This window comes from Melitaea cinxia, chromosome 2 (genome assembly GCF_905220565.1).
Source record: "Melitaea cinxia chromosome 2, ilMelCinx1.1, whole genome shotgun sequence".
NCBI lineage: Eukaryota > Metazoa > Arthropoda > Insecta > Lepidoptera > Nymphalidae > Melitaea > Melitaea cinxia.
Genome location: NC_059395.1, coordinates 7,262,512 through 7,289,572, shown reverse-complemented (window position 1 = coordinate 7,289,572; position 27,061 = coordinate 7,262,512). Strand labels below are relative to the sequence as shown.

The window sequence follows — 27,061 nt, the reverse complement described above, 5'->3', positions numbered from 1 at the left end:
CAAACCATGGACGAGCTTTTCCATTCGTCGCTACGTCAGAGTATGGTATAAAATATTCCATACCCTGACGTATTACCGCGGTAATGGCTTCAGCGCAGCTCGACGGATCATCAGAAGAAAAGCATACCTCTCGCCAAGGATAGGACGAGAAAAAGTGACGCATCTCATCCCAATCCGCTGCCTTATATCGCCACACCCGTCTTGGGCCACATGGGGATTCTTCGGGTGGGGAACAGACGGATATTGATTTTACCAGACAGTGGTCAGAAGTACCCAGTGGTGCAGAAACTGTTATTGAGTACCTGTCTGGATCAGTTGTTAAAAATAGGTCTAAGCAGTTGGCGGTATGAGAGTCTACGTCTGGTACCCTGGTAGCACAATTTACAAGCTGGGTGAGGTCCAGCGTCAAGGCTAGTTTACGCACTTCTCTCCCAGCATGGTCGGTCACCTGGTATGGGTACAGCCACTCCTGGTGGTGGGCGTTGAAGTCCCCCAGGATGACTAACTGTGCCGAAGGGTAACGCTCTCGAGCCTTATCCGCCGTTAGGGTAAGATGGTCACATAACTGAGTTGTCTCCACGTCTCCACTGTGCGAGCGGTAGACACAGGCATACAGGATTTTCTCCTGTCCTGTGTCCACCAGAACCCATAGGATGGAGTAACTGGATGTCTCAAGGTGCTTAAGACGCTTGATGCAAATGTCATCACGGACGTACACACAGACTCCGGCACGAGGTATGAACCTGTGCTCCAGAGAATACCCGGGGTAGCTGAGGTACGCCGTGTCAGCCGGACATCTGATCTGCGTCTCAGTGAGGAACAGCAGCTGCGGTTTTTCTGTTTCTAGGTGGTGGTGGACAGATTCGAAATTGGAGTGCAGACCTCGGATGTTAGAGAGGTGCACTTTCAGTGGGAGGACGTGCAGCCGCTGTGTATACCTTTTTTTATTTTTTTGTGCTTTCATGTGGAGTGAATAGGTGCTGGGGAATGCGAACTGGACGAGGCGGCATCCTACCTACCAGGTGTCAGACTCTACACCGCCGCACGTAGGGAGACTGACGCGGAGACTGCGGGGACGCCCGAGCCCCCCCAAAATGGCTACCTGGTCCTCCCTTCCGGTCGCCAACCGGCAAGGTAGAGCATTCTGGGATTTTTCGTCAGGTGGCGGGGCAGCCTTTCACAGGTGGCTTTCCTGCTACTTGGGCCCCCAACTTCCTACGGTCGGCCAGCGGCGGCACCGTGCCTCGGATCCCGCTACCCTCCGAAGCCAGGCACCCGATGCGGCAGTGATGAGCAGACAGAATCGGTCACATAGAGTGCCACAACTACCCAAACACATTCCCCAAATGGCTGCTCTGGGACCCGCCCCGGAACACGGCAATTGCCGTTTGGCGGCGCGACTTTACCCAGAGGGTGGTAATTAAGCCACGGCCGAAGCCTACCACCTCAAGAATTTTGTCGGCTCTTACGACAGGCCTTCTTGCCGGGCCGTAGGAAATTGTATTCTACTGCCCGTCCCTACACGGGGAGAAAATATCTATCTGTGCATTCAGAGTCCCACCATGGGGGCGAAGGTATTTTATCTAGAAAAGAATTTTTAAGTGGAATTGATTCATCAGCTGCAGAGGTTAGACACAAAATAAACAGATCATAACACAGTAAAAAATTATTGTCAGAGACCGGAGGAAGGGTAGCAATTTTAGAATCAAGAAAATATGAGAATTTACGCCAATCAGCTTTCTGAGTTCGGTATTTTAAGAGAGGAGGGAGAGGAGCCGATTTATTAGGAGCGGAATCAAAATTTATTAATATGGGAAAGTGATCACTACCGAATGAGTTCGGTAAGACCATCCACACGAAGGACATGACTAAACTCGGAGATGACGCGGAGAGGTCAACTGCACTAGGTTTTTCACTCGGGGCACCTCTTCTTGTCGGAGTACCATCATTTAAGACACATAAATTGAGATTATCAAAAAATGACAACAGTGATGAGGAATTTGAGTCACATTTACCGCAACCCCAGAGTGTGTGATAAACATTAAAATCTCCTAAGATGACAAGAGGAGACGAAAATGTGGATAAGATATTGTTTAATTCTGAAATTAATGCTGAACTAGGGTGTGGTAAATAGATTGAAAAAAATAATACATTAAATATTTTAGCACCAATTATTTGAAAACCAGGACCATGGTAAGGGATATGAATTTGCGAGAAGGTAACAGTTCTATCAATCAGAAGAGCGGACCCTCCGTAGCCATCATCTCTGTCATCACGTAAGCACAAGTAGCCAGGTACTCTCAATATAGAACGAGGCTGAAGCCTAGATTCTGAAAGAGCAAATATTGCAGGTTTATATTCATTGATTAAATAAATTAGTTCATGTTTTTTATTTCGAATACTTCTACAATTCCATTGAATGATCGTGCGACCCAGCATTTTTATTAACTAAAGTAGATATAAAAGTTTGCAATAAACTTAGGACATTGTTCGGTAAAGCGTCTCCAAACTTAGAGATCATGTTGACAAGAGCGCAGACCAAAATCTCTATTAAATTATCGTTAGGAGTTAAATTTGGGGTCGGCTCAATCATTTGGGGATTAGGAAAAGCACAACCGTTAGGCATGGTAGATTTAGGAGAGTTGGTGAGGGAGGAATGAGCATAAACATCATAAGAGGGGCGCAAAGGGGTACTAGGACGAGGAGTACTGAACACCGTTTTACGTTAGGAGGTAGAGGGAATGGTAGGAGAGCTTTGGGATTGGTGAGTGATTTGAGGAGAAGGATCTGTAGGAGAGCTTTGGGATCGGTAAGTGACTTGAGGAGAGGGCTCTAGCCTAGGCGACGCTTGAGAAGCTGCAGCATAGGATAGCCGGGGCAGATGAGGGACACGTGATGAAGCCTCTGTGTAACCAATACTCTCTTTGGTCATAATTAGTTTAATTTGCTTTTGCCTTTCATGCTCCGGACATTTTGAAGATTCTGTAGCCTTATGATTGCCTCTGCAGAAAAGACAAGAGACATTTTCATCTGAGACAGTGCAGGTTTCGCCAGAGTGAGGTTGAGCACATTTGTAGCATCGGGGGGTGGAACGGCACTGGCCCTTAGTGTGACCGAAACGGCAACAAGCAAAGCATTGGATGATCGGTAATTGGTACAAAGAAACAGGAAGGGATGCGTGAAAACAAAAAACTCTCTCAGGTAAATTCTGTCCAAGAAAGGTTAGGGCAACTGTAGTAGTAGGTATCCATTCAGGTTTTCCATCGGTAATTCTTTTTTTATTTAGGCGACGAGCTTTGATGACTTTACCGCAGTTATGAGGGTATTCCATTCCCTCAACCATATCTGATAAAGACCATTCAATGGGGACAGAGCGGACCACGCCAGTCCTCGTGACTTGATATTGTGGGATAGAAGCCTCGTAGTTATTTGCGGATAGAATAGGATTATGGACAAATAAATTTGCTAGATCAGCCGACAAAAAATCTACAGAAATCCTATTTCTGCCTAGGTTTTTAATGCCTCCGTTAACAATTCCATTTATGGAGTTCTTATGAAGGAACTGTGCGAAATTGAGAAGGCGAATGGATGGACCACATTTTTGCACAGATTCCAATTTAGAAATATGAACAGAAAAGGGACCTTTATCATCCTGATTATAAGCAACTTTATTACCTGTGAAATCTGGATCAGTATACGTGTCTTGCACAGAGGCAGACGGAGGAGAGGCTTTCTTTACACTTTCAGGATCAGGATCCATTGACAAGTGCCTTTTATTGCTGCCAACGCCACCACCTCCCCCATCAGGAGGAGGTGAAGCGTCCCACTCCATATTAGGGACTACCACTTATTACATAAAATAAAAACAGCACTACTATTCAAAACAAACCGGCACAGTATACAAAATTCAACAATAAACACAAAAATTTCCACCAAATAAAAGGAAAGATACACTAGCACGTGTTGACTCTCCATCATTGCGTTTGTTGCAGAATCGAATGTGAGACATTCACAATTTGACATTGACACTTTTTTTTAAAGTTCCCGCCACGTTTTGATGAAAGCCATTTCTCACCCACCTATATTTTTTGGGTGAAGCGGGCGCGATGTGGTCGCGAACAGGTGACGTCATCTATGGTGTCGAGCGATCGCTCGCGACTACCACAGGCCTTAGGCGGAACGATAGAAACGGCTTTGCGGTCGTTGATCACAACACTATCAAGCTCAGTAGAGCGCAGCCAATGTCAGATTACTAGGGGTGCGTTCCACTAGAGGCTCGCAACGCAGTTGATAATGACTGAAAATGAAATTGCCGTTCCACTAAAATCCACTAATGTAAAAAAACCGCAAGCGTTGTAGACGAATTTTAAAGTGAAACACATTTTTTTGTATCTATGTTAACATAAGAAATTATGCTAGTGGAACTTAGTGGAACGGCAATTTAAGCGGTCATTGTCGATGGTGTTGTGGGCCTTTAGTGGAACGCGCCCTTGGAAAGTGACATTGACACTGACAATTTTGGTAGTTTGATTTTACCGCCTCTGAGTTCTCTAACTCGAACAATTCATTAAAAATACATGTTTTAAAATTTTCAGAAAGTAGCAAAATGCAGGCATTTCTCAAAACTGGTAAAATTTCAAACGCTGATAAACCTTCATCATCTGGCACTAAAGCAGTGAAAAAGAAACCGCCAGCGCCCTGGGTTGAAAAATAGTATGTTAACACTTAATACACGTCCTAAAAAATGTAATTTGTAAAGTTTTTAATAACTCTAATTTTATTACTTAGTCGGCCGAAAACCATCGATGATATTGTCGATCAGGGAGAAGTCGTGCAAGTTCTTCGCGAATGTTTGGCGGGTGGGGACCTACCTCACTTATTGTTTTACGGACCGCCAGGAACAGGCAAAACGAGTGCAATTCTCGCGGCGGCGCGGCAGCTGTTTGGGGACATTACTCGTGATCGTGTCCTTGAACTTAACGCATCTGATGAGCGCGGTATTCAAGTTATAAGAGACAAAGTCAAAGCATTTTCTCAATTAACAGCCAGCAATAAGAGACCCGAGTTAGTATTTTTTTTTTATTGTTACAAATAAAGTTACACAACAAGTTCTTGTATGACCTTTTTGCTTTAAAAATAACTTTTTTACAGCGGAAGACCATGTCCACCTTACAAATTAGTGATATTAGACGAAGCAGACTCAATGACATCAGCAGCACAGGCTGCATTGCGTCGTACTATGGAAAGAGAGACACGCACAACTAGATTTTGTCTCATATGCAACTATGTGTCCAGGATTATACCTCCAATCACCAGTAGATGTTCGAAATTTAGGTTCAAACCACTCGCAAGAGAAAATGTTATCAAAAGGTATTTTTTCCATAGTAGTGCATTTTACATCTTCTACTTTAAATTTCCTTCCAAATTAATAAAAGGTAATTAAATAGAAGAGTTAACATCAAAATATTGAAACAAATAAATAAATACAGTCCATTTTTTATTTTTAAGCCTAGTTAGTTTTGAGGAGGTTTCTATATTTATAAATATTCTTTAAGATTACAAGAAGTATGTGAAGCAGAAGGCGTTGACGTTGGCAATGGTGATATACTGCAAGATGCAGTTGATACGTGTGAGGGGGACTTGCGTCGTGCACTTACTGCTTTACAATGTTGCCAGCGATTAATTGGCAAGATTACCCCTGAAGGATTAATAGAGGTATGATACAGAAAAAAAAAACAAAACATATATAGTAAACGCTGCAAAAAATATGATATTCTATACTGCAATGAATAATTTAATGTGTCTTTGTCCTGATGATATATATTTAACTGACCAATAAAAACACATAATAATAAAACCAAGTTCAAACAATTAAGGTAAAAAGCTATGAATTTATTAAAAAAAAAATTCTAATATTACAAATGCTATTTTGGCATTAAGAATTTGCCAGAACAGACATTGTCTAGTGCACACTTAGTACACCAGTGGAGACACTTAGCATAGTGAGTGTTAAAGTTCTTTTGATAAAATGTATTTTAATTTTTTATTGTCAATTTTTTCCAAATGAACTCAATTTTTTCCCCTTTTACTTCTCATATTTTTAAATCTATTATCACATAACTCATCATATCTGTACCATGCTGTGTACACAACATAAAAGCTAACTTATAAAATACTAGCGACACACCCCGGCTTTGCACAGTTGCAAAAACTATCAATGTTCCTGTTCTCTATTATGCATGTATTATGCATATAAACTTCCTCTGGAATCACTCTATTTACTAAAAAAAACCGCATCAAAATCCATTGCGTGATTTTGAAGATCTAAGCATACATACAGCGGGAAGCAACTTTGTTTTATACTATGTAATGATTACAATTCTTCCTTATAGATGTGGAATATTTATTATAGTATATATACTTTCTAAGCTATGTACAAAAAATCAGTTAGAAGTAGTGACTTATCTTTTAGCCCAAGCTGTTGTTTCTATTTGACTGTTTTTTTTTAATACTTAATGGTAATCTCAATCTATATAGTATATGATAAATTAAATTAAAGCCTTTATACATCCCAGAATGTATAGTGTTGTCCAAACTATATATTTTATACAAATAATAAAAAAAAAAAAAACATTATTACAGGTAACTGGTCTTGTTCCTCAAGAATTGGTTGATAAGTTCCTTAGCACTAAAAACTACAGTGAGTTGGAGGCATTTGTTGAAAGGTAAATGTATATTTTACAAAAAAAAAAAAATCCAATTTCATTACAATAGTTTATAGAGTAATAATTCTACTTCTACTTAGTGTATCCAGACAAAACATATAACATTTTTAAGCAATCTTTAGTCATCTCAAAAGAAATAATGAATATTGATTTTAGTTTGTAACACAACTTCTTATTTTTCAGTTTCCTAATGGACGCATACTCAGCATCACAATTATTAGAACAGCTAAGCGCTACAGTGGTCCAAAGTGGTCATCTTACCAATAAACAGAAATGCACTATAAGTGAAAAAATCGCCGTTTGCTCTCATCGCTTACTAGATGGGGGTGCAGAAGTCATGCAACTTACTGACTTAGGTTGCACTATCATTATGGCAAACAACGATCCTTAATTGTCGAATTAGAAATGTTATTTTCATTTTTATAATTAAACAGTTAAGCTATTTTGTATAATCATGGAACCAAAATAAAATTTATGTGAGAAAAACGGCTTCAAATTTTACGTAATATAATAACATAATTATTTCAATCAATCAATCAAAATAGCCTTCATTCTCTAATTATTACAATACAAGGTGACCCCCTTTCACCAACACTCTTTCTGGCAGTACTAGAAATGATCTTCAGGAATTTGAAATGGAGAGACATGGGTATATCTCGATCTCGATCTTGGGTATTTCCTGTCTACCAATCCTCACACAATCCAATCCTTCTTGTTAGTTAATTCTTTGTATGCCTTTTTTATTCCTCCTGTCTGTCTAATATGTCTTTCTATTTCCATCCGATTTTGTCTCCTATCTTTCCTTATGTTTTCTTTTACTTCCTTACTAATTCTTGCGATTTCTTTCCTATTTTTATTTGGGTTTTTAGGGTTTATTAGAGCTGCTCTTTGATCAAGGAGGTTTTAAGTTTTTTGCGACATCCTGTTATATAGGTTTCCATTCTTTTTGCTATGTTCTTTAGTGATGGTTGTGGTTGAACTTTCCAACCAGGTGTATTTCTCCTGTATGTCGGCGTCTTTTGTTTCTTTTTTGTAATCTTTCAGTTTTGATTTTACTGAATTGGCTATTTCTCTTAACAGATATTTGTTAAGTTTTATATTATTTAGACTTATTTTTGGTCTGGGGTTCTTGGGTTGGGATGAAATCAGTTCAGCCTTGACCATGCGGTGGTTGGTGTTAAAGTTTAAATTATTAATGACATTAATGTTTGTGAAAAATTTATGTTTATTGGTCAATATAAAGTCATTTTGGTATTTTGTTTTGCCATTGGGTGACAGCCAGGTCCACATTATGTTTTTCTTTATCTTGAAGACGGTGTTTAATATGGTCAGGTTATTTTCCACTGCAAAGTCCACAAGCATTTTTCCATTCTTGCTTTTAGGATTTGAGCTGTATGTATAGGGTCCTATAATTTTATCCTCTCCCCGTTGGCGTTCACCGATGTGACCATTAAAGTCACCCATCACAATGATATTTTTGTGAACATATGTCTTTAAAGTTTTATTCAGATCGTGGAAAAACTGGCCAATTGTTTCAATCCCTGCCTGTTCTGTGGGTGAATAGATCTGGATAATGGTCCATGGGTCCTTGTAATTTGGTAGTTTTAAATTTAATAATGCGATGCGCTCTGATACACCATAAAATTCATTTATGTGCTTTGCTAGGTATTTTTTTACTAGAAATCCTACACCGTGTTTTCCTGGGGTTTCACCTATATGATAGAGTATAAAGTCTGGGTGTGCGACAATACTTTCCCCCATTCTTCCGACTTCACTCATGCCAAGAACATCCCGGTTGGTGTTTTGTAGTGCCATTAATAATTCTAATACGTTTTCATCTGATCTTAGTGTTAATACGTTTAAAGTTGCAATGTATATTCTTGTGTATGCTGGAATCTCAATTTTAATGTTTTTCTTGGGTAGTGTTGGTTTGCTTGGGTAAAGTTGGTTGATGTTGTTTACTTCCTTATGTTGTTGTTGATTTGTTATTGGAGGGTTTTGGTCTAAGATAATTATTTAGTAATTAGTAATAATAATAATTCAACCGATAGACGACGCGTTGGCGCAACAGTCACAGCACTGGTTTGTGGCTGTTCCTGTGGCGGTTGCAGGTTTTTTTTTTTTTTTTTTGTGGCTTTCTCCACCGTGCCTCGGAGCCGGCAGCAAAGTGAATTAAGCTCTGATCCTTCTCCTACATGTGGAAAGCCCAGCAGTGGGATATTACAGGCTGAAGCGATTTCAACCAATTAACACTATACATGCCGATACAGACATTATTTATGCCTGTTGTGTTAAGTGTTCATTTCTATTTTGTTTCCTTTATTGATTCAACAGGCTAGGTCCATAAATAATTTGAATATTAGCCTAAAATGGTACTTTAAAATTTCGGAACACTTTCAATTCAGGATAATTTGTACTTCTGAGTAGGCCTTGCTGGGTCACTTTTTGTTGACACAGTATTTGCAAAAAAAGAAAATTAATAACTTAACCAATTAAAAAAATTGCTATATAACATTCATTTCTGTGACATCCGTCAATCGTTTTAAGACTCCTATATACGATGAAAAAGGTATATATGATAATAATTGTGTTTGCAGATAAACGAAGAAAAACCGACTTCAATTATATCGACAAGTAATACAACGTAGGTATTTATAGACAAAAAAATTGTCAAGTAAATACGCATTATCAAAGATTACTCCAAAAGTTATAATCAGATCTCGATGAAATTTAAATGTGACAACATGATAAACATAGGCTTTCGATTAAATTAAAAATCATCAAAATCGGTACACCCAGTAAAAAGTTATGCGGATTTTCGAGAGTTTCCCTCGATTTCTCTGGGATTCCATCATCAGATCCTGGTTTCCTTATGATGGCACCAAACTAGGGATATCTCCTTTCCAACAAAAAAAAAAGAATTATCAAAATCGGTTCATAAACGACGGAGTTATCCCCGAACATACATAATAAAATATATATAAACCTCTTCCTTTTTTTGAAGGAGGGTAAAAAGAGGTCTTAATTTTTTTTGATATTAGGACAAAAACAACTTTCATATTTCATATTTTTCCCACAATTGTTCCCACAACAAGTATCTACGATAACTTATTGGGAAGACTCAGTGTAACTTATATTGTAAACAGATTTTATGTATAAAGATATTATTATTATTAAAAAAAAAAAAAATTATGTTTTAAAATTTTGTTACTAAGTTATTCCATTTAAAAGAGCGGGTTCTTAAAATCTCGTTCATGTACCTACCTATATACATTGTCATTCGTTCAGACCAATGCGATTCTGGTATTTCATTCGTCTTATAATTTCTGATCAATAATCGATCGATAACTACCTAAGTGAAGTCCAACTTTCCTTTTTCTATAATAAGCTTGTCACCACAGCCCCCGCCAATTGATGCTGCTGAGCACATCTTGATAGAGGTTGAGTTGGCTCACACAAAAATGTTATTAGGTGTATTCTATAGCCCATCACTTAATGTAGACTACTTTACTTCTTTTGAACAGATTATAGTGACTTATACTCCCTCATATTGTCATAATATAATTATGGGCGATTTTAACACATGTATGGTAAAGCGTGATAGAAGATCTGAAAGACTCAGTTTCATCCTTGATTCGTGCAATATGCAGCTGTTGCCACTTAAACCCACACACTATTTTCCCGGTTGTGTACCTTCACTTTTAGATCTCATCATGGTTTCTGCTCCAGAATTTGTTTTCAAATTTGGACAGTGTCCCGCGGAGGGTTTCTCGTACCATGATTTGATATATCTATCTTATAATTTACGTCCTCCTAAACAAAAGGCAAGAGTATTGATGCAGCGGAATTTTGGTAGAATGAATTCAGATAGTTTACTGTTAGACGCACGTGAACTGAACTGGTCCATAATTTATAGCGAAACGGATATCGACAAAAAAATAGAAATATTTAATAGCCTACTAGCTAATTTATATGACAAACATGCCCCAGTAAGACCTGTTAAAATTAAGCATCTTCCTGCACCTTGGATGACCAACGAGTTAAAGTTGTTGATAGCCAAAAAGCACAGGGCTAGGGCAAAGTATAGGAAGTCCAATTCTGATGAGCATCGTGAGAGATACGTAAAAATACGCAATCGCTGTAATACGATGTGTAGGGATGCGCAAAGACGTCATGTTCATAAATCGGTTGAGAACGGCAACCCAGCAAAAGTGTGGAAGTTTCTTAAATCACTTGGAGTTGGTAAGCAAACAAGTAATTATTACTCAGATATTCCTACAGACGAACTAAACCGACATTTTGCTTCACCTGATTCAGACTTTGACGCCAATACAAAGGCTTGCACACTACATCATCTTTCCCAGCTACCAGCTCCTAATCATCCTCCGTTCTTTTTTAGTCAAATTACTGAATGTGATGTTAAGAAGAACATATTATCCATATCGTCTGATGCCGTTGATTGCGATAACGTTAGTCGTAAGATGCTGGTACCTATCCTTGATGTAATTCTCCCTGTTCTCACGCATATCTTTAATAGTTCTATTGATTCTGGCATTTTTCCCATTACTTGGAAGGATGCTTACGTTATTCCTTTACCTAAAAAATCTAATCCTTCTACTGTTACTGACTTTCGACCAATCTCTATCCTTCCTTTTCTTTCCAAAGTCTTCGAACGCATAGTCCACTTTCAACTTACTTTGTATATGACGAAAAATAATCTTCTAAATCCACTTCAATCAGGGTTTAGAACAGGACACAGCACGACTACTGCTTTTGTCAAATTCGCCGAGGACATCAGATATGGCATGGATAACAAGAAGCTTACTGTTCTGACTTTATTAGACTTCAGTAATGCTTTTAATTCGGTAGATCATGACGTACTTCTTAGTACCATGTGTTCACTTAACATATCTCCATCAGTGATTGACTGGTTTCGTAGTTATCTACAGAGGCGCCGGCAGAGAGTAAAGATGACAATAGATCTTTCCTCTTGGTCTAATTTGCCTGTCGGTGTGCCTCAAGGTGGCGTCTTATCACCTCTTCTATTTGCCATTTTCATTAATAACATCACGAATAGCATTTCTTCTCTCTACCATTTGTATGCAGATGATTTGCAGATCTATGCTCAGTCTGACCTCGAAAACTTGCCTGGGGCTATTACTATAATTAATAAAGATCTTGCTGCTGTAGCTGAATGGAGTAGCTGTTATGGTCTTAAATTAAATCCAGTGAAATCGCAAGTTATAGTATTGGGTAGTCGGGCTTTTATTTCGAGGATTGACTGGGCTTCTTTACCTCCGGTGCTCATCAATAACACTTCCATACCATATAGTAAGTGCGTTAAAAATCTTGGCGTTTACATGGACGAGAATATGAACTGGACAACGCAGATAAAAGAAGTGAGTAGAAAAATGTTTTCAACTTGGCATTCGTTAAGACGCTTGCAATACATGCTACCGACTTCTACTAAAATTGCACTCGCGGAATCTCTTTTCCTGTCTCATCTCGACTATGCCGATGCGTGCTATCCTGACCTTACTGAGCAACAACTGACAAAACTTGAGAGGCTCCAAAATTTAGCTATTAGATTCGTATTTTCTTTGCGAAAATACGATCACATATCCGATTTTCGTAAAAAGCTCAAGTGGTTGCCAATCCGCTTTCGCCGGAATACTAGAATGCTGTCGCTGCTTTACTATGTGCTTAAAAGTCCTCGGGCCCCAGAGTATCTAAGAGAAAAGTTTGTAGTGCGTGAATCTGACAAGGCACTGCGCTCGAATGATACAACTACGCTGTATATACCTACCCATCATACTGCTTTCTACAATTGCTCTTTTACAGTGCAGTCAATAATTCTGTGGAATGCTTTGCCTAAAAGTATTAGGGAGGCTAAAACTCTTACATCATTTAAGAAGCTACTTAAAGATTTTTACCTAAATTGTTAGTGAAAAGCTGGTCTTAGTAAGTTTACTCGTATAGTTATTCGTAAATGTGCTGTCGATAATTATTCAATTTTATATTTATGATTAACTATTATCTACTTGATAACACCGGCACACAAAAAAAATGAAGTGGAATGTGCATTTGACCGGACCTACTTACGGGTACGTATTTTGGTCCGCTGAATCCGAATTTGAGGTCAGTTTGACCTGTACACCCTCAGAATTTCGAGAAAACTTAAAAAAAACCCTAAAAATGATGAAAATCGACAGTTTTAATGATATAAAAATTTTTTTAGAACTTAACTAAGAGTGATTTTTGTGTATTTCGATCCACTGAATATGTGTCGAAACTTTATTGAGACCATGGGCCGCTTTAAATGCAAAAAAATCGCAGAAAACCCTCGAAAATTCCAAAAAAAGTATTTTTTTTGCTTTTTCACTTTTGTTTTTGACTTTTGAAGGCTTAATTGCTTGTGCCTGTAACCAGGGCACCTCCACGTGGTGACGGTGGGCAACAGAACCATCTGGCAGAGTCCCTGGGTAAACGGCGTGTGTGCCGTCATGGCAGGTACAAGTGATAAGTACTTTACGATGCAGGGAGTCGGAACCCCAGTATCGGCGTCTGGTCAGAGTGAGAAAGCAGGCTCGCAGGCGTCGTCATCAAGCGACTGCAGCTCTTTAGAAGTGGGCAACTTGGCTACTGGAGAGTATACTATTACAAGAAGTAATTCTCATCTGTGTAATAAAAATCCTGATTCATTTTGTTACATTTGTGGCGAATTCAATTTGGAAAGGAATCGAAGATCGTTATCTGATAAGATCAAACAAATTTATGAAGAATGTTTTGGTCTCCAAATTACTAATTTGGATTCAACGTGGGTTCCACATACGATTTGTAGTCGAAGTTAACATGATGTTAACTCGGTGGGAAAAAAACAAGAAACAAGAACTGAATTCTCTGAATTTTTCATCAAAACTATATTTTTTCGAAAATTTCGAGGGTTTTGTGCGATTTTTTTTGCATTTAAAGCGGCCCATGGTCTCAATAAAGTTTCGACACATATTCGGCGGATCGAAATACACAAAAATCACTCTTAGTTTAGTTCTAAAAAAATTTTTATATCATTAAAACTGTCGATTTTCATCATTTTTAGGGTTTTTTTAAGTTTTCTCGAAATTCTGAGGGTGTACAGGTCAAACTGACCTCAAATTCGGATTCAGCGGACCAAAATACGTACCCGTAAGTAGGTCCGGTCAAATGCACATTCCACTTCATTTTTTTTGTGTGCCGGTGTAATTAATGTAATAGGTATGTATTTAACTGTTTATATATTTATAATATATACTATTTATTTATATATTATATATTATGTAATGGGTATGTATTTATTTGTGTATTTAATTCTTTATATGTTTATAATATATACTATCTATTTATATATGTATGTATATCTATTTATATATGTATGTATATATGTGTGTACATGTATATATGTATATATATATATGTATGTATATATTATTGTATTATTAGATTGTAGAATCTACTTTGTTTTTAATTTTCTGTTTGCCTTTTGATAACCCTACTCTTTTTATTTTGAAGTCTCCTCTACCCCAAGGTTGTCTGGAAGAAATCGCTTACCTAGCAATAAGACCGCCTTTGTGCATAATATTGTTTTGCAAATTTTATCTTTTAAAGATGTATGTTATGTTGGCTTGTAATATGCACAATAAAGTATATTTCTTCTTCTTCTTCTTCTTCTACCTAGTGGTAGTTTAGTAGATTTAATATATAGCACAATATCACTAACCATAACATAATAATAATAATTTATAAAGCAGACATTTCCAGACCTCACAAATTAATATCAAAAATGGATCAAGTATTTTCACCTTTTAATCTTAAAAATAGGACTGCTCAGACAAATGTAAGACTTATCGATGACAAAACTAAAATCACAGAATAGGCCAAGAAAAGTCTACACGGAAGACATCGCCAACATCTAAGCCTTTCAAACGTCGACAAAGAGACGTCGAACAAGTAGCTTTATCGAAGATCTATTTCCGGAGTGGTAGCTAGAAAAGACCAGGTCAAGGAACAGAGAACTTTAGAAAATATGTAATTAAAAACTACCTCTCGACTTCTCTAGAAAATGCAATATATCGCTTCAGCCTGTAATATTCCACTACTGGGCATAGGTCTCTTTCCCCATGTAGGAGAAGGACCAGAACTTAATCCACCACGCTTCTACAATGCGGGTTGGCGGATATATTCCCTACTATGAGTAACGATCGCTATCAGGTGTACATGATAACAACCGGGACCGACGGCTTAACGTGCTCTCCGAGGCACGGTGGGAAGACCCACAAGGACTGCACAAACACCCAGACCACGGTAAATACCTGTATGGCCAATACAAATGTTTGCCACGTGCGGGGATCGAACCCGCAACCACCAGCGCAACAGGTACAATCATAAAACATGGACAAAGGCAGACCAAATTCTCATACCGAGTTATAAGAATCTATCAGATCTCATTGACTCTTATAACCCTATATGAGAATTTGGTTTCCATTTGTCCATGTTTTATGAGATTTTTTTCATAGGGATACACTAAAACTATCAGCCAGCACTTATCAACTACTTCAAAAAGCAGCCGTGTTAAACACATGCAGATCAGTAAGTTAATTTAACCAAAGTGATTTAAATCAATCTGCCTGACGACAATTATCAACTGTTATGTAGTAATACTAATAAAATTATGTAAAAAAAGGCTGTTCGACATCCCATTGATGTACATTTGGTTTCGGCCCATGTGATCGACTACCCGGCTAGCCGACATTTAAAAAAAAAACGTTATAGAAAAACTATTGGCCTACTATTGAAGGAGCAAAAATGCGCGTCAGGGATTGCAACAATGTTAGATATATTATGACAATCTAAAATAGTCAATAGAGTTAAGCAAAATAGCCTTGTAAAGGAGTTTTAAGTATCACAATTGCGTTTATTGTACCAACTCCTTTCTAAAGTCCCGCATTTTTTTCTATTTTGTAATATTTTTTTGATTTTCATATCAATTGTCTTAAAAATATTATACTACCTTACTTTACATCATTCTCACGTTAATGGTTTAGACGTTGTAACACCTTTACGTGCCGAATTATGTAACACATTCCCAAGAATAAAATATCTCTCATTGTTAGTAATTTTTGTACTTTGTTCTTTGTACTGTTTGTTTTAAAGTGGAATATTGTTTGTAAGCGAGTTATTTTGCATGATTATTAAAAATCAATAGGTACTGTGAAACATTATTGTCAAGTCTGATGATTTAATTTTATATTCTGAGAAACGGGCCATTGTTACGGCTTTCGGTAATAAATATTTTGTTAACTACTTAAAACGATTATTTTGTATTATTTTGTTATTTCATTTCATAAAGTCAAAACTGACCATTGTTGAGGTCTAATTTAAATTTATGTAATTGTAGATTATTCGATACCCAAATTGAGCAGGTGAACGGAGGCTCGGCTGGCGTCGTGGTACTACCATCACGTCTATAGTTTACGCGCACGTTCATTTCACTTCCGTTATCGGTTGAACGGACGAAAGAGCGAGTAGGAAAGAAAGAAAATAACGTTCTTTAAGAAAAGATAATATCGCGGTGTTGCGCGGCGTTTCTCCCCTCCACGTCACGGTTTGCGCGCGCTCGCACGCTATTGGTCGCCGCCGACCACCACTTCTCCTACCCCGCCGCACGCGCAGCGTCTAGTTTTCGAGATTTCAAATCTCGACCGTTTATTTCATAGTGAACGGTTGAAGCGCGCGGTTGTGCTGCGTCGCTGGAAACGCGCGGCAAACATTTAATTCTTGTTTTTTTTTTACACACGGCAACGTGCTCATTAACGTTCGGTTCGGTGCAACGTGACGTCGCGGACGTTCAGTGCGTGCAGTGCGTCGTACCCCGGATACCAGCGCGGCCGGCACAAAGGTCAATTTCTTTCGATGAGTGGAGGTTTAGTGCATGTTATACATCATGACTAGATCCACACTCATCCATGGAAGTTGCGATGTTCTTCGAGCGGCGACAAGGACACGGGGCGTGATTGCGCGCCGATCATTACGGAGGGGTATTATTACCATGTACAGTACTAATGATACGTTGAGCGCAGGTACGCGCTGTAGCTAGGGTAATCAGCGTCGTCTACCTGCCCAGTACCCGCACAGTCCGCGAAGTCGTAAAATTCCGGCCAACTAACCACTTCTTATTAAGAGTGAGTTTTTACAATCGTTTTTTATGCCGTCTTGATATTTACAAAGGCCATTTATCAACGGCGATCAGGTAAAGTATTTTGAATGTTGCTATGAGCTAATATTTTTTGGTATTGTCATATATCTACTCAATATTGGCGGTTAAGGCGAACGAAGGGTACAGCAGCGAGGGACGCGGTAAATAGCGGCGCAAGCGCATCTGCTCCTTCTAAGAAAGGCCATTGTGGCGGGTCCCGGAATGGTCAGTGAGGTGACGTCACGGGCAGGGGCCGACAACCTGACGCTAACAACCTTCCCTTTACAACACGACTACAATGTATATTCTTAGCTTATACAATATATTAAATTATGCGTCAAACGTTGGGGAAGATTATAGACTTTCACAGTGTTGTAAAATTTCTAGTTAACGACTAATAGGTATAGATACTAGCGGTCTCAATTGAATGAACCAAACGTTTGTTAATTAGCTTATAATGCATTTCCTATTTAAAAAATCACGTTTTTTTTTAAAAAAAAATTATTAATCGTATATTTTATGATTAGTTCATACTAAAAAAAAGATCGGGTAATATCAAACGCATTTAAATTTACTTCAACTTAAGTAATAAAATTCATGCTGTTGATATAAATAAATGTGCAATTAATAATTTTGATGCATATAATTTAGTTACGAGTTTAGTGATATGTATTACCTATGAAATATCGTGATAAGTACAAAATATAAAGTAAGTAGATATGTTTCAACTCATAATAGAAGATTTACCATAAATTAGAATAAAGTAATGAGTAGTTTTTACACACACACACACACACACACATTAATAACCAGTCATAATCATTGAAAAACGTAAAAGACGAAATATGTAACGATAGATGTATAAAAAAAATATATCAAAATACCTTCCAAATGTTAATAAGACCTAAATTCTAAGATAGTAACGCCGAATTGCACGAAAAGAAATTAAAATTGAAGTATTGATTAAACTAATTTAATCGCAAGAATTGTATGAAATTCTTGTGATTAAATTAGTTTAATCTCTAATTCAATTTTAATTTTGTGTCGTGCAACTCGGCGTAAGTCATATAGGTAAATCGCCAGTTAAAATTTAGTAATAACTTCTTTAAGAAATAAAAAATTATCTAACATCTAGAATTTTCTCTGCAAGTCCATTTTGTAAATCGTTAGAAAGCAAGCGCGGGTAGAGGGTAAGCAGAGCAGGTAGATTTCTGTCAGGTAGATAGACAAAAAATCAACTGTAGCTTGCCGGATAGAATCAATTACACAGCTAAAGTTAAATGTAGTTTTTTTTTTCATTATAGATATTTTTTCACCGATCTCTTATTATAATATATATTAATAGGTTGATTTAATAATGTGCAGACTTTTGCCTATTATTATTTTTAACTTTCGTCTGTTTTAATAATACCTCTCGTAAAATTTTAATTGAATCAAATTGAAAAATCAGTTCAAGCAGGCTTCAAAAGCACTTTTGAATTGTCGTTTTATTAATATAATAATAATAAATTGTTGTATACCGAGAATGAGCAAAATTACAAAAATAAAAACAGGAGATAAGTACAAAACGGTAGGTATATATATATGGGGTTTGCTAATCTTGGATAGATTAATTACAGAAGTTCCTCAGTTTCTCTTGCGTCATTTTACCTTTCAGCTGTACACTTTAGCATACAATATTTTATATCCAATATTAGGGATCTCAATGTTGACGCATTCAAATAAAAACAACGAAACCTAAAACTCAATATGAGCAGTAAAGATAATAATAGTTTTCTCGTCATTAAAAAAAAAATGTGTGTTCAATTCACACAGCAAAAGCAAAACTTGCAAAGTACCCTACGAAAACACCGATAATATAAAATACTGTGTAATATATTCTATCTCATTCTCTTCTATACTTAAAAACCGACCTTAATTTATATAGACAAGTAAAACAATGAAGGTAGTTGTGAAAATAATTAATTAAATAGGTGTTATTAAGGATAACTTAAAAAGTACTTTACGGATATCAATAAAATTGAAATGGGTCTTAACGACAATAACCAGCTTACGATTAAAAAACTAAACATCAAAATCGGCATACCAAGTAAAAAGTTATGGGTACTACACATAAAAAAGAAAATTCAGTCGAATTGAGAACTTCCTAATTTTTTGAAGTCGATTAAAAAATTTACATTTTGATATTTTACATTTGACACGCGCACGTACGTTACACGTATCGTAAGTTTTTATATGATAAACGATATTTAATTCTTTGAGTGTCATATTATGCCATCCTTTCAGTTATGTAATTTTGTCAAATGTTTAATCTATAGAATTTAAAAAAAAATCTTTATTGAAGTCGCTTATTAAATATGGCATATCTATAAATTTTATTTAGATATGTTTTATAGTAAATTTTTAGAAGTTTAGGAAATTAATAAAAATCGTGATTACTAATTTTAAATTAAAAGTATTTTATTCATTTCCTCGAAAATAAAATAAACAAAACATTGACTCCTAGACGGAAGCAACTCCATCTCTTACTCTGTTAAAAGCGTTTTTTTTTTTTCTACTCTTTAAACTACTTTTTGAGTTGCTGAGCACAGATTGTAGATTATTCCAATTCTTACAGAATATTTCTATCGCCTAAAAAAATTTACTAAAAAAATACCCGTAGTAACGTAATATCTAAGTAGTATTTTAAGTACTTCCCTACTGTTTTCATAAGCTATTTTAAACAACTTTCAAGTCGTAATTTTATAATAATTTAAAGTAAACATGAGAGAAAGATATAGTCGATCGATTACAGTTAATTTATAAAAGAGACTGCAAGAAAATCAACGGTTACTTTATAAAAACTAGCACTACCCAGTACCCACGCACTTTAATCTTCCTCTATACATAAATACATGAATGTAATATAGGGTTATAATATATGTATTCTTGTGCTGAATTAAAGATAAGCTAGGTTTTACTAAATTAATCTTTTGTTCTACACATTTTTCAGTTATTTTGCCCAAATAAAAATTGCGGAGTGTTTTTATAAACTATTATAATATCTTAAAGAATAAACATTGGCTTTAGGAAGTCTAAAACTTCAGAATTAATTTTATCCTTCTTTTTATGTCCTTACAATGTCTCTTACTATTTTCGCTATAATAATAAATTTTATTGATAATAATTGTCTTTTTATTGTATTATTTCTACATATTTTATTGTAAACGACCATTTGAAAATCTTTAGATTTTTAAAAATCTCCTGTAAAGAACTGCTTTTAATATTATGCATACACTGTTATTCTCTGCTGTATCCCTTTAATATCGCATTATATATAGGTGTAATTCTGAAAATGCAAATCAACATGAAAATAAAAGAATTTTTAAAAAATTGAAATTGCTTTGATCACCTCTCGCGTGGGCATGTCTTAAATCTCGAACAGAGATTTTTTTTGAAATTGGGTGATGATTTGCGTTGCATGCCTAGTAATTATTAATTTTTTCCCTTTAAGCTTTATTCTTATGTCATTGTTATGTTACTGTGTGCAATAAACTTATTTATTATTATTATTAAGATTTGGAAGTACTGATTGAACTGTAACAACTGAGGCTACTTAAAGAACTTTTAACCTCATATTATAGAGTATGACAACTGGGACAATTGGGACTTTTACGTGGTAACTGGTTTTATTGTGACCAATGTAAATAATTTAAATGTGGCTTAGGACTGTTTCACCGTGTACATAACTTACGAATAGACTGTAACAGCAGAAGGTAGAACAAACTATTAGGACCTGTCTCGCCTCTAATAACAAACAACAACTTTTAGATGATTCACAATTGAAAATAGAAATATGCTGTACATATAGTGGAATTCATATAGTCTTATCCGTTGGATAGTGTCATCTATCAAACAGTGTTAACGTTAATCGGTGAAGCAGCCTTAATATATAATATTAATCTAATGTAAGCCAATGTTCTATTTTTATATCATTGTTTCCTTTGTAAATAAAATTATTATTTTGTATAATGAATGTTATTACATTTGTTGTTTTTATCAAATTAAAAATTATCTGTACAAATAAATAAAATTGGAGTTGTCTGTTTGTAATATTAAAATAACGACTTTTTACTAAATGTATATGGATGTATACACGGCACATATAACAAAATAACATTTTTTACAATTTTTGTCTGTCTGTCTGTCGGTTTGTTCTGGCTAATCTCTGAAATGGCTGGACCGATTTTGACGGGACCTTCACTGGCAGTTAGCTGATGTAATAAGGAGGACCTTGGCTTCTTTTATTTTAGTTTTGCGACTTAATAGTAACTATTTTGTTAAATTGTACGCGGACGAAGTCGCGGGCACAGTTAGTTAAATATAAATTATAAAGGTGCATGCATGGATTTGATGTCAAGTAATTCAATACAGCAGGAAGCGATTTATGTGGAAAATTGTTGAATAGCGGCGCGGCGGTGACATTAAAGAAGTAACAAAATCCTAATACAAAAAATTTCAAATACAAAGTATTTGTAATTTTTTTATGTGTTAATTATGTTTTCTACCGTATAAAATTTGGATAAGCAATTAATAACGTGTAACTTTGTCACCGTGCTTTAATCGCTCTCTGAAGATAACATTTTTTAACAGTACAGCAACAGGTAGGTAGTACAAGTTTATAATTTACAAATCCCGAGAGGAAACATTGTATATACCTAGTGATTAAGTAATTGTGTTAACTACAACAAAAGGTCGCCTCCTATAGCAGTCCATCATTCATCCAAACATAGGTACGTTATGGTATTGTGAATTTATTTTTTGCTTTATAAACATGCTACATGCTACATACTACTTCCGTGGGCCGTGCGAACGTTAGGGTTGAGGGAACCGCCCGACCTAACGTAACTTTCTTTTGTTTGACATAACACTCGCACAGGTCAGAAACCGCTAGCTTTCTTGAACTGCAAATCGTAAACCGTTTACTTCTGTGTGAACTACGAGTTCACGTTGTGGGAATTTTCCAGTACTAATTGTTAAGGCATTCGTTCCTCGAGTTAAATATCGCATATTGCGTAACAAAGCATTAATATTAAAACGTGTAGAAATAGTTTTTAATATATCTTCCTCTAGAAGGATAATAAGTTTTTCCGAAAATATATTTTCAATTTCAAATATTGTTAAATATTACACTACCTTTATATTAGATTCAGTCATTGCTGTCATTTCATTGAATTTCTCTAAAATTATTAAGTTTCTTTCGATATTTTCTTAAATTAAAATTTTGAATTGGTTTGAGTAAATAACGAATAACTCCGCTATGAGGTTCGTGGAGTGATGTTGTATAGCCTAAATTAGATCTAGGAATATTAAGTAATTAAGCCGAGACTTACTAAAACTACCACACTTTTTGGTTAAGAAAAAAAATTCTGACTACAATAGCATTGTTACAAAATGTAATAAATTCAACATATCACATACAAAATACATTTAAACATTGTACAAAATGATCCTCGCTACTGTTTTATTACATGTATAGATAAAGCTATAATGAACGAAATAATTCGCAGTCACAAAGCAGTAGCTTGATTGTCACCAATTAGTTGTATAACGGTCCTCTGAGCTGTGGTGTAAACTGTCAGCTAGATCATTGGTCCGTGAAAAAGATTTATGTGCGAAATTCACAGACAGTAAACAAAGATTCCCAACACTATTACATCCAAGCGTTGAGCAACTTAAATGTGCTGTGTAGAAAGGAAAAATACCTAAAGATCTTTATTACAAGATATTTATTAACTCTGCCTTTTGAAAATAAGTTTATTTTTAGCTTCTGCTATCTTAATATCATGCGCCTGGTAGGTCAATAAAGCTCTATGATTATTAAAATTATATTATACTTATTTATACAGTGATTTATTCGAATGTGGCGTAAGGCGGTATTCAATCAGTAGGTACTTGCAATTATATTAGGTAATTCTTTTGTGTATCGCTATTTACTGCGGATGGCACGAGGTTGATTGCCTCTTGTTTTTCATTACGCATAACTCTGAATGAACTTCAAGATGTACATTTATTGAGATGCAAATTGCTCATCGTGATCGATTCCATTTCGAGATACACATTGTGTGCGGTATTATTGCGAAGTTTACACCTCTAACAAAACAAAACATATTATAGTTGTGTCTCATACATATTACCGCACCAAGATGTTAATTCATTGAATGCGGTTTATTTTCGTGTCTTAATTTGTAATGTCGTTTCTATATTTCAAAAATTATTAACGAAAATTCTCTTTTCGTGTGAAGAAATTGTTGTTGAAAATGTTCTCGTGGTTTTATTTTATGACAAGTTTGTTATAATTCATAACAGACACTAGATACTTATTTCGAACATAGGTACATATATTCCTATACGTATTTTTACCTTAAAGCTGTGTCTAAAAATGTTATTTTTAAATCACGTAATAAGCGTTCGTAAGATGCAAATGATGATACAATGTTTTATACTAATACAAAAAACTCGTAAAAATATTTATAAAGCTAAAACCGGTAGCTTATATTAGGTTGGGGAAAAAGTTTCTTCATATTTCATATAGAAATTCAAGATAAGATTTTACAAAATGTACTAGCTGACCCCGCAAACGTTTCTTTGCCATATATGTTATTAACCCGCTTAATCCCCCCCCCCCTTATAATTTAGGGGTATGAAAAATAGATGTTGGCCGATTCTCAGACCTACCCGATATGCCCACAAAATTTTATTAAAATCGGTCGAGCCGTTTCGGAGGAGTTCAATGTTTAACACCATGACACGAGAATTTTATATATTAAATTTACATTTATTATAATATATCGTAATTTGCAAATGTCGTAACAGACTCCTGACTGAAAACGCTTTTAATCCAATTTAGTTCTACTCTTACTGACACTGCATTAGGTCCATAAACCTCACCAATTTTTTTCGCACTGAGTCACATTTTCCCTGTTAATGTACCGTATTGTGGCGGAAAACTGTTTCTTACTTATGAATTTCATTTTTAAAATTTCATGGTATTAAACAATTACAAACAATACCACCAAAAAGTTTTTATACCAACTTTTTATTAGGAAATATGAAGACTTTTTCCCCGACAGATTTATATACAGTTTCGATTGCATTTCCTTCTAGAAATTATTTTGTATTAGTTTAAACTAGCCCGTTGGCGCAGTTTGTAGTGACCCTGCTTTCTGCTCCGAGGGTTGTGGGTTCGATTCCTACCCCGAGTCTGGGTGTAATATTAATATTTATTTATATATTTATATATGTATTATTTATAAGTATGTTTATCGAAAAAAAAAAATGTAGCTACATACCAGTCGGCTGTTACCTATAACACAAGCATTAAGTTGCTTACTTTAGGAACAGACGACCGTGTGTGTATTGTGTAAATATTTATAAAAAAAAAAAAAAACTAAAATTAAATAAAACTTTAGTCACAGTAAAACCGAATTACTCTTATTTGCTTGTATATAAGTAATACCAGTATAATCTGATATATAAAAGTGCGTCTACCACAGATTTAAGAAAGGCGTCTACATTGTAAAACGTGGACAGCTATTGACCGTGATTTTGTGGCGTGCACAATAACGTTTATTAGTGTAATCATTGGGTATGTGCATGCTACGCAGTATCAGAGTTGGCAAGCGGAGCTTTTGGAGTCTGGACAAATATTTTTTTTTAAGTTCAAATAAAAGTTTAATGTGATTGACTATTTTGTTTTATACAATTATAGTTTGCTTTCACCAGTCTCTAAGCTGCATACAACTCTAAAATCGATATCTGATAAAAATTAGCAACAACTCGAGATTTTGAAGATAATTTATACAACTAGTTCGTTCGTCCTATTTTTCCAAATTTAAGAAAAATACGTTGGCCGAAATGATTAGATTAGTTGTCATTGATACAAAAACTGCATGATGCTATGTGTTTTTTCAGTCTACCCTCAACAAATAGAAGAAACTTTTATCATACATGTCATAATGTAAATTGATCTGTAGAACCTCGTTTGTTACTTGGAAATGGATATAAAGTACTGACTTTCAGTGCGGAAAGATAGATTTGCACGTAATTAAAAATTTTAAGCCTTTGAAATAAGAATGGTACTAAAAGGGTCTCGCAAGTATGCCTTTGCTCGTATCTAGATAGTTAAAGCATATGTAGTATTATAATAATATTGTATATTAATATATTATTATTACTATCTATTTCTTAATTTATTTAACCTTAAGGGTGCGATATCAATATCTTGCCAGGGGTGCTAGCGACCCAACGAATAAGTACCTATACGTTTTGAGTGCATGCATCACGAGTGTGATACAGATCAGACACAGATTAATAATGTTCATTTCAAGTATGCACTTGTATTCATTTGTTGACTACTTGTATTGTATTTCATACTTATAAGTTGTTAAATAAGAAGAGAAAATCTTTTTCTGTCTTTATTTTATGTAGACTGTATTTCTAAAAACTAAATTAAACTAGGAGTAAATACATAAAAAAATAGTTTTACCGAATATATGTACTGTATATATATTGAATACAATAAGTATCCACAGCACTAGACCCTTTAATTATAAACCTTGTTCTTATACTAAGTACGCATCTATCAATTTTAACATAGATTCACTTTGTGATTCGCTCAGGTTTGTACTTCACATATCCAATAGTTTCAGTTATTCTTAAGGAACGCTATGTCATTCTTAGTACACATATATTTGCCAACTATTTCTTAACTTGTCTAATTATTTATTATAAAACAGTGGGCAGCACAATATGCAGAGGTTAAGACTGTATAATTGTGCAAGAGAATGCAGGCAATGGAATAACATGTTATTTGTAACTACGAATGATTTTTCCGCATGTTCCGCAAGTACTTAAGATAGCTTTAGCAGTTTCAATTCATGTTGTAATAATATTTATACAATTATAGGAATTCATTAATTGTTAGTATTTTTTTAGACCTGTTGCTGTAGACAGATTGTAAACTAAACACATATTTCAGTCGGTCAGTAAGTCAATCAGTTCATCCTATTGCAGTCAAGTGCTGGACATAGCCCTCCCCAAGTTCGCGCAAGACATCCCTGTTTTCCTCAATCATCATCCAGCCTACACCGGCAATTTTACGTAAATCGTAAAAACTAATAAATATTTACTACTTATTACTTATACTTATTACTTTTCCAATCATCAATCAAATTCATATTACGGGTAGGTAGTATATTTAACTCAACTTAATAATTACTTTGAGGTAAGTCCCTATCCCCTATCCCTAAGTCCCTATAAGTAGTTTTTATTCAAAGACAAGTGTTTTGTAAACAGCATCAAGGCTATTTGATACTGACTGATATAAACGCCCTTTTCATTTTTCATCATGCCTTCACTGACCTTAACTATCTAACTCTAATTTATTCGTGATTTTTATAAATATATTAGTTATATATATTAACAGGTAATTTTTTTCTTTTTTTGTATTTACAGGAAATGTTTTAAGACGAATGAATACCTTACCTTACCTAACATTGTGACACGAGAATTTTATATATAAGATGAAGGTTCTCAGATTAGCGTATAGGTATGGACTCGGCAACAGCAGCGAGGGGAAGAAGGATGTCTATTATCTGTAGTGGGATAACCTTCGGTGGAAGATAAAGTACCAAATGAATGAATTTCTTTATTTTGTTATGTACAAACATTTACACCTCTTGTTATGCAATTTTGGAGTTCTTAAAAAATATTAAAATGAGCTGAATAGTTTCAGTGTTTATCAATTACAACTATATACGATCAAATCTTTCTTATTTATAATATTAGGACATATATGTATATGTTTCTTAGCGTACTGACTACCATGCAAATTTAATTGCTTAAAATAATGCAAGCTTAAATTACCCGGTAACCTTAGGTAACCCGTGGACGGCTACAAAATTGTAAGCCATGACTCATGCACTGATTGTATTGTTTCAGCATTTGGTTGTTTCTAAGTAACATATTTCTCATTGATGTAGCAATTCTTATATAATACTTGCTGACCCCGCAAACTTTGTTTTGCCATATATGTTATTAACCCTCTTAACCCCCCCTCCACCTATAA

The 27,061-nt window shown here is 35.5% G+C and overlaps 1 protein-coding gene and 1 long non-coding RNA gene across 2 annotated transcripts; one reads left to right on the top strand and one right to left on the bottom strand.

Annotated features, from left to right (window-relative positions):
- Nucleotides 1-1,127: 1,127 nt before the first annotated feature.
- LOC123663690 lies at nt 1,128-26,213 on the bottom strand. Its single transcript, XR_006744691.1, has 3 exons — nt 26,202-26,213; nt 25,440-25,448; nt 1,128-1,541 (listed from the first exon to the last, which is right to left on the bottom strand). It is a non-coding gene; the product is annotated as an uncharacterized LOC123663690 (long non-coding RNA).
- LOC123663681 (replication factor C subunit 4) lies at nt 4,539-7,211 on the top strand. The gene is made up of 6 exons (XM_045598351.1): nt 4,539-4,713; nt 4,789-5,064; nt 5,152-5,370; nt 5,556-5,715; nt 6,643-6,725; nt 6,909-7,211. Exons 1-6 carry the CDS (start codon nt 4,607-4,609, stop codon nt 7,114-7,116), a joined length of 1,053 nt encoding a protein of 350 aa, XP_045454307.1. The 5' UTR covers nt 4,539-4,606; the 3' UTR covers nt 7,117-7,211.
- Nucleotides 26,214-27,061: the final 848 nt, after the last annotated feature.

Bases quoted from the DNA above. Each gene is read 5' to 3' on its own strand.
- LOC123663681 (XM_045598351.1), top strand. From the start codon at position 4,607: ATGCAGGCATTTCTCAAAACTGGTAAAATTTCAAACGCTGATAAACCT. The intron at 4,714-4,788 runs GTATGTTAACAC...TTTATTACTTAG, and splicing joins GCGCCCTGGGTTGAAAAATA to TCGGCCGAAAACCATCGATG. The intron at 5,716-6,642 runs GTATGATACAGA...ACATTATTACAG, and splicing joins CCCCTGAAGGATTAATAGAG to GTAACTGGTCTTGTTCCTCA.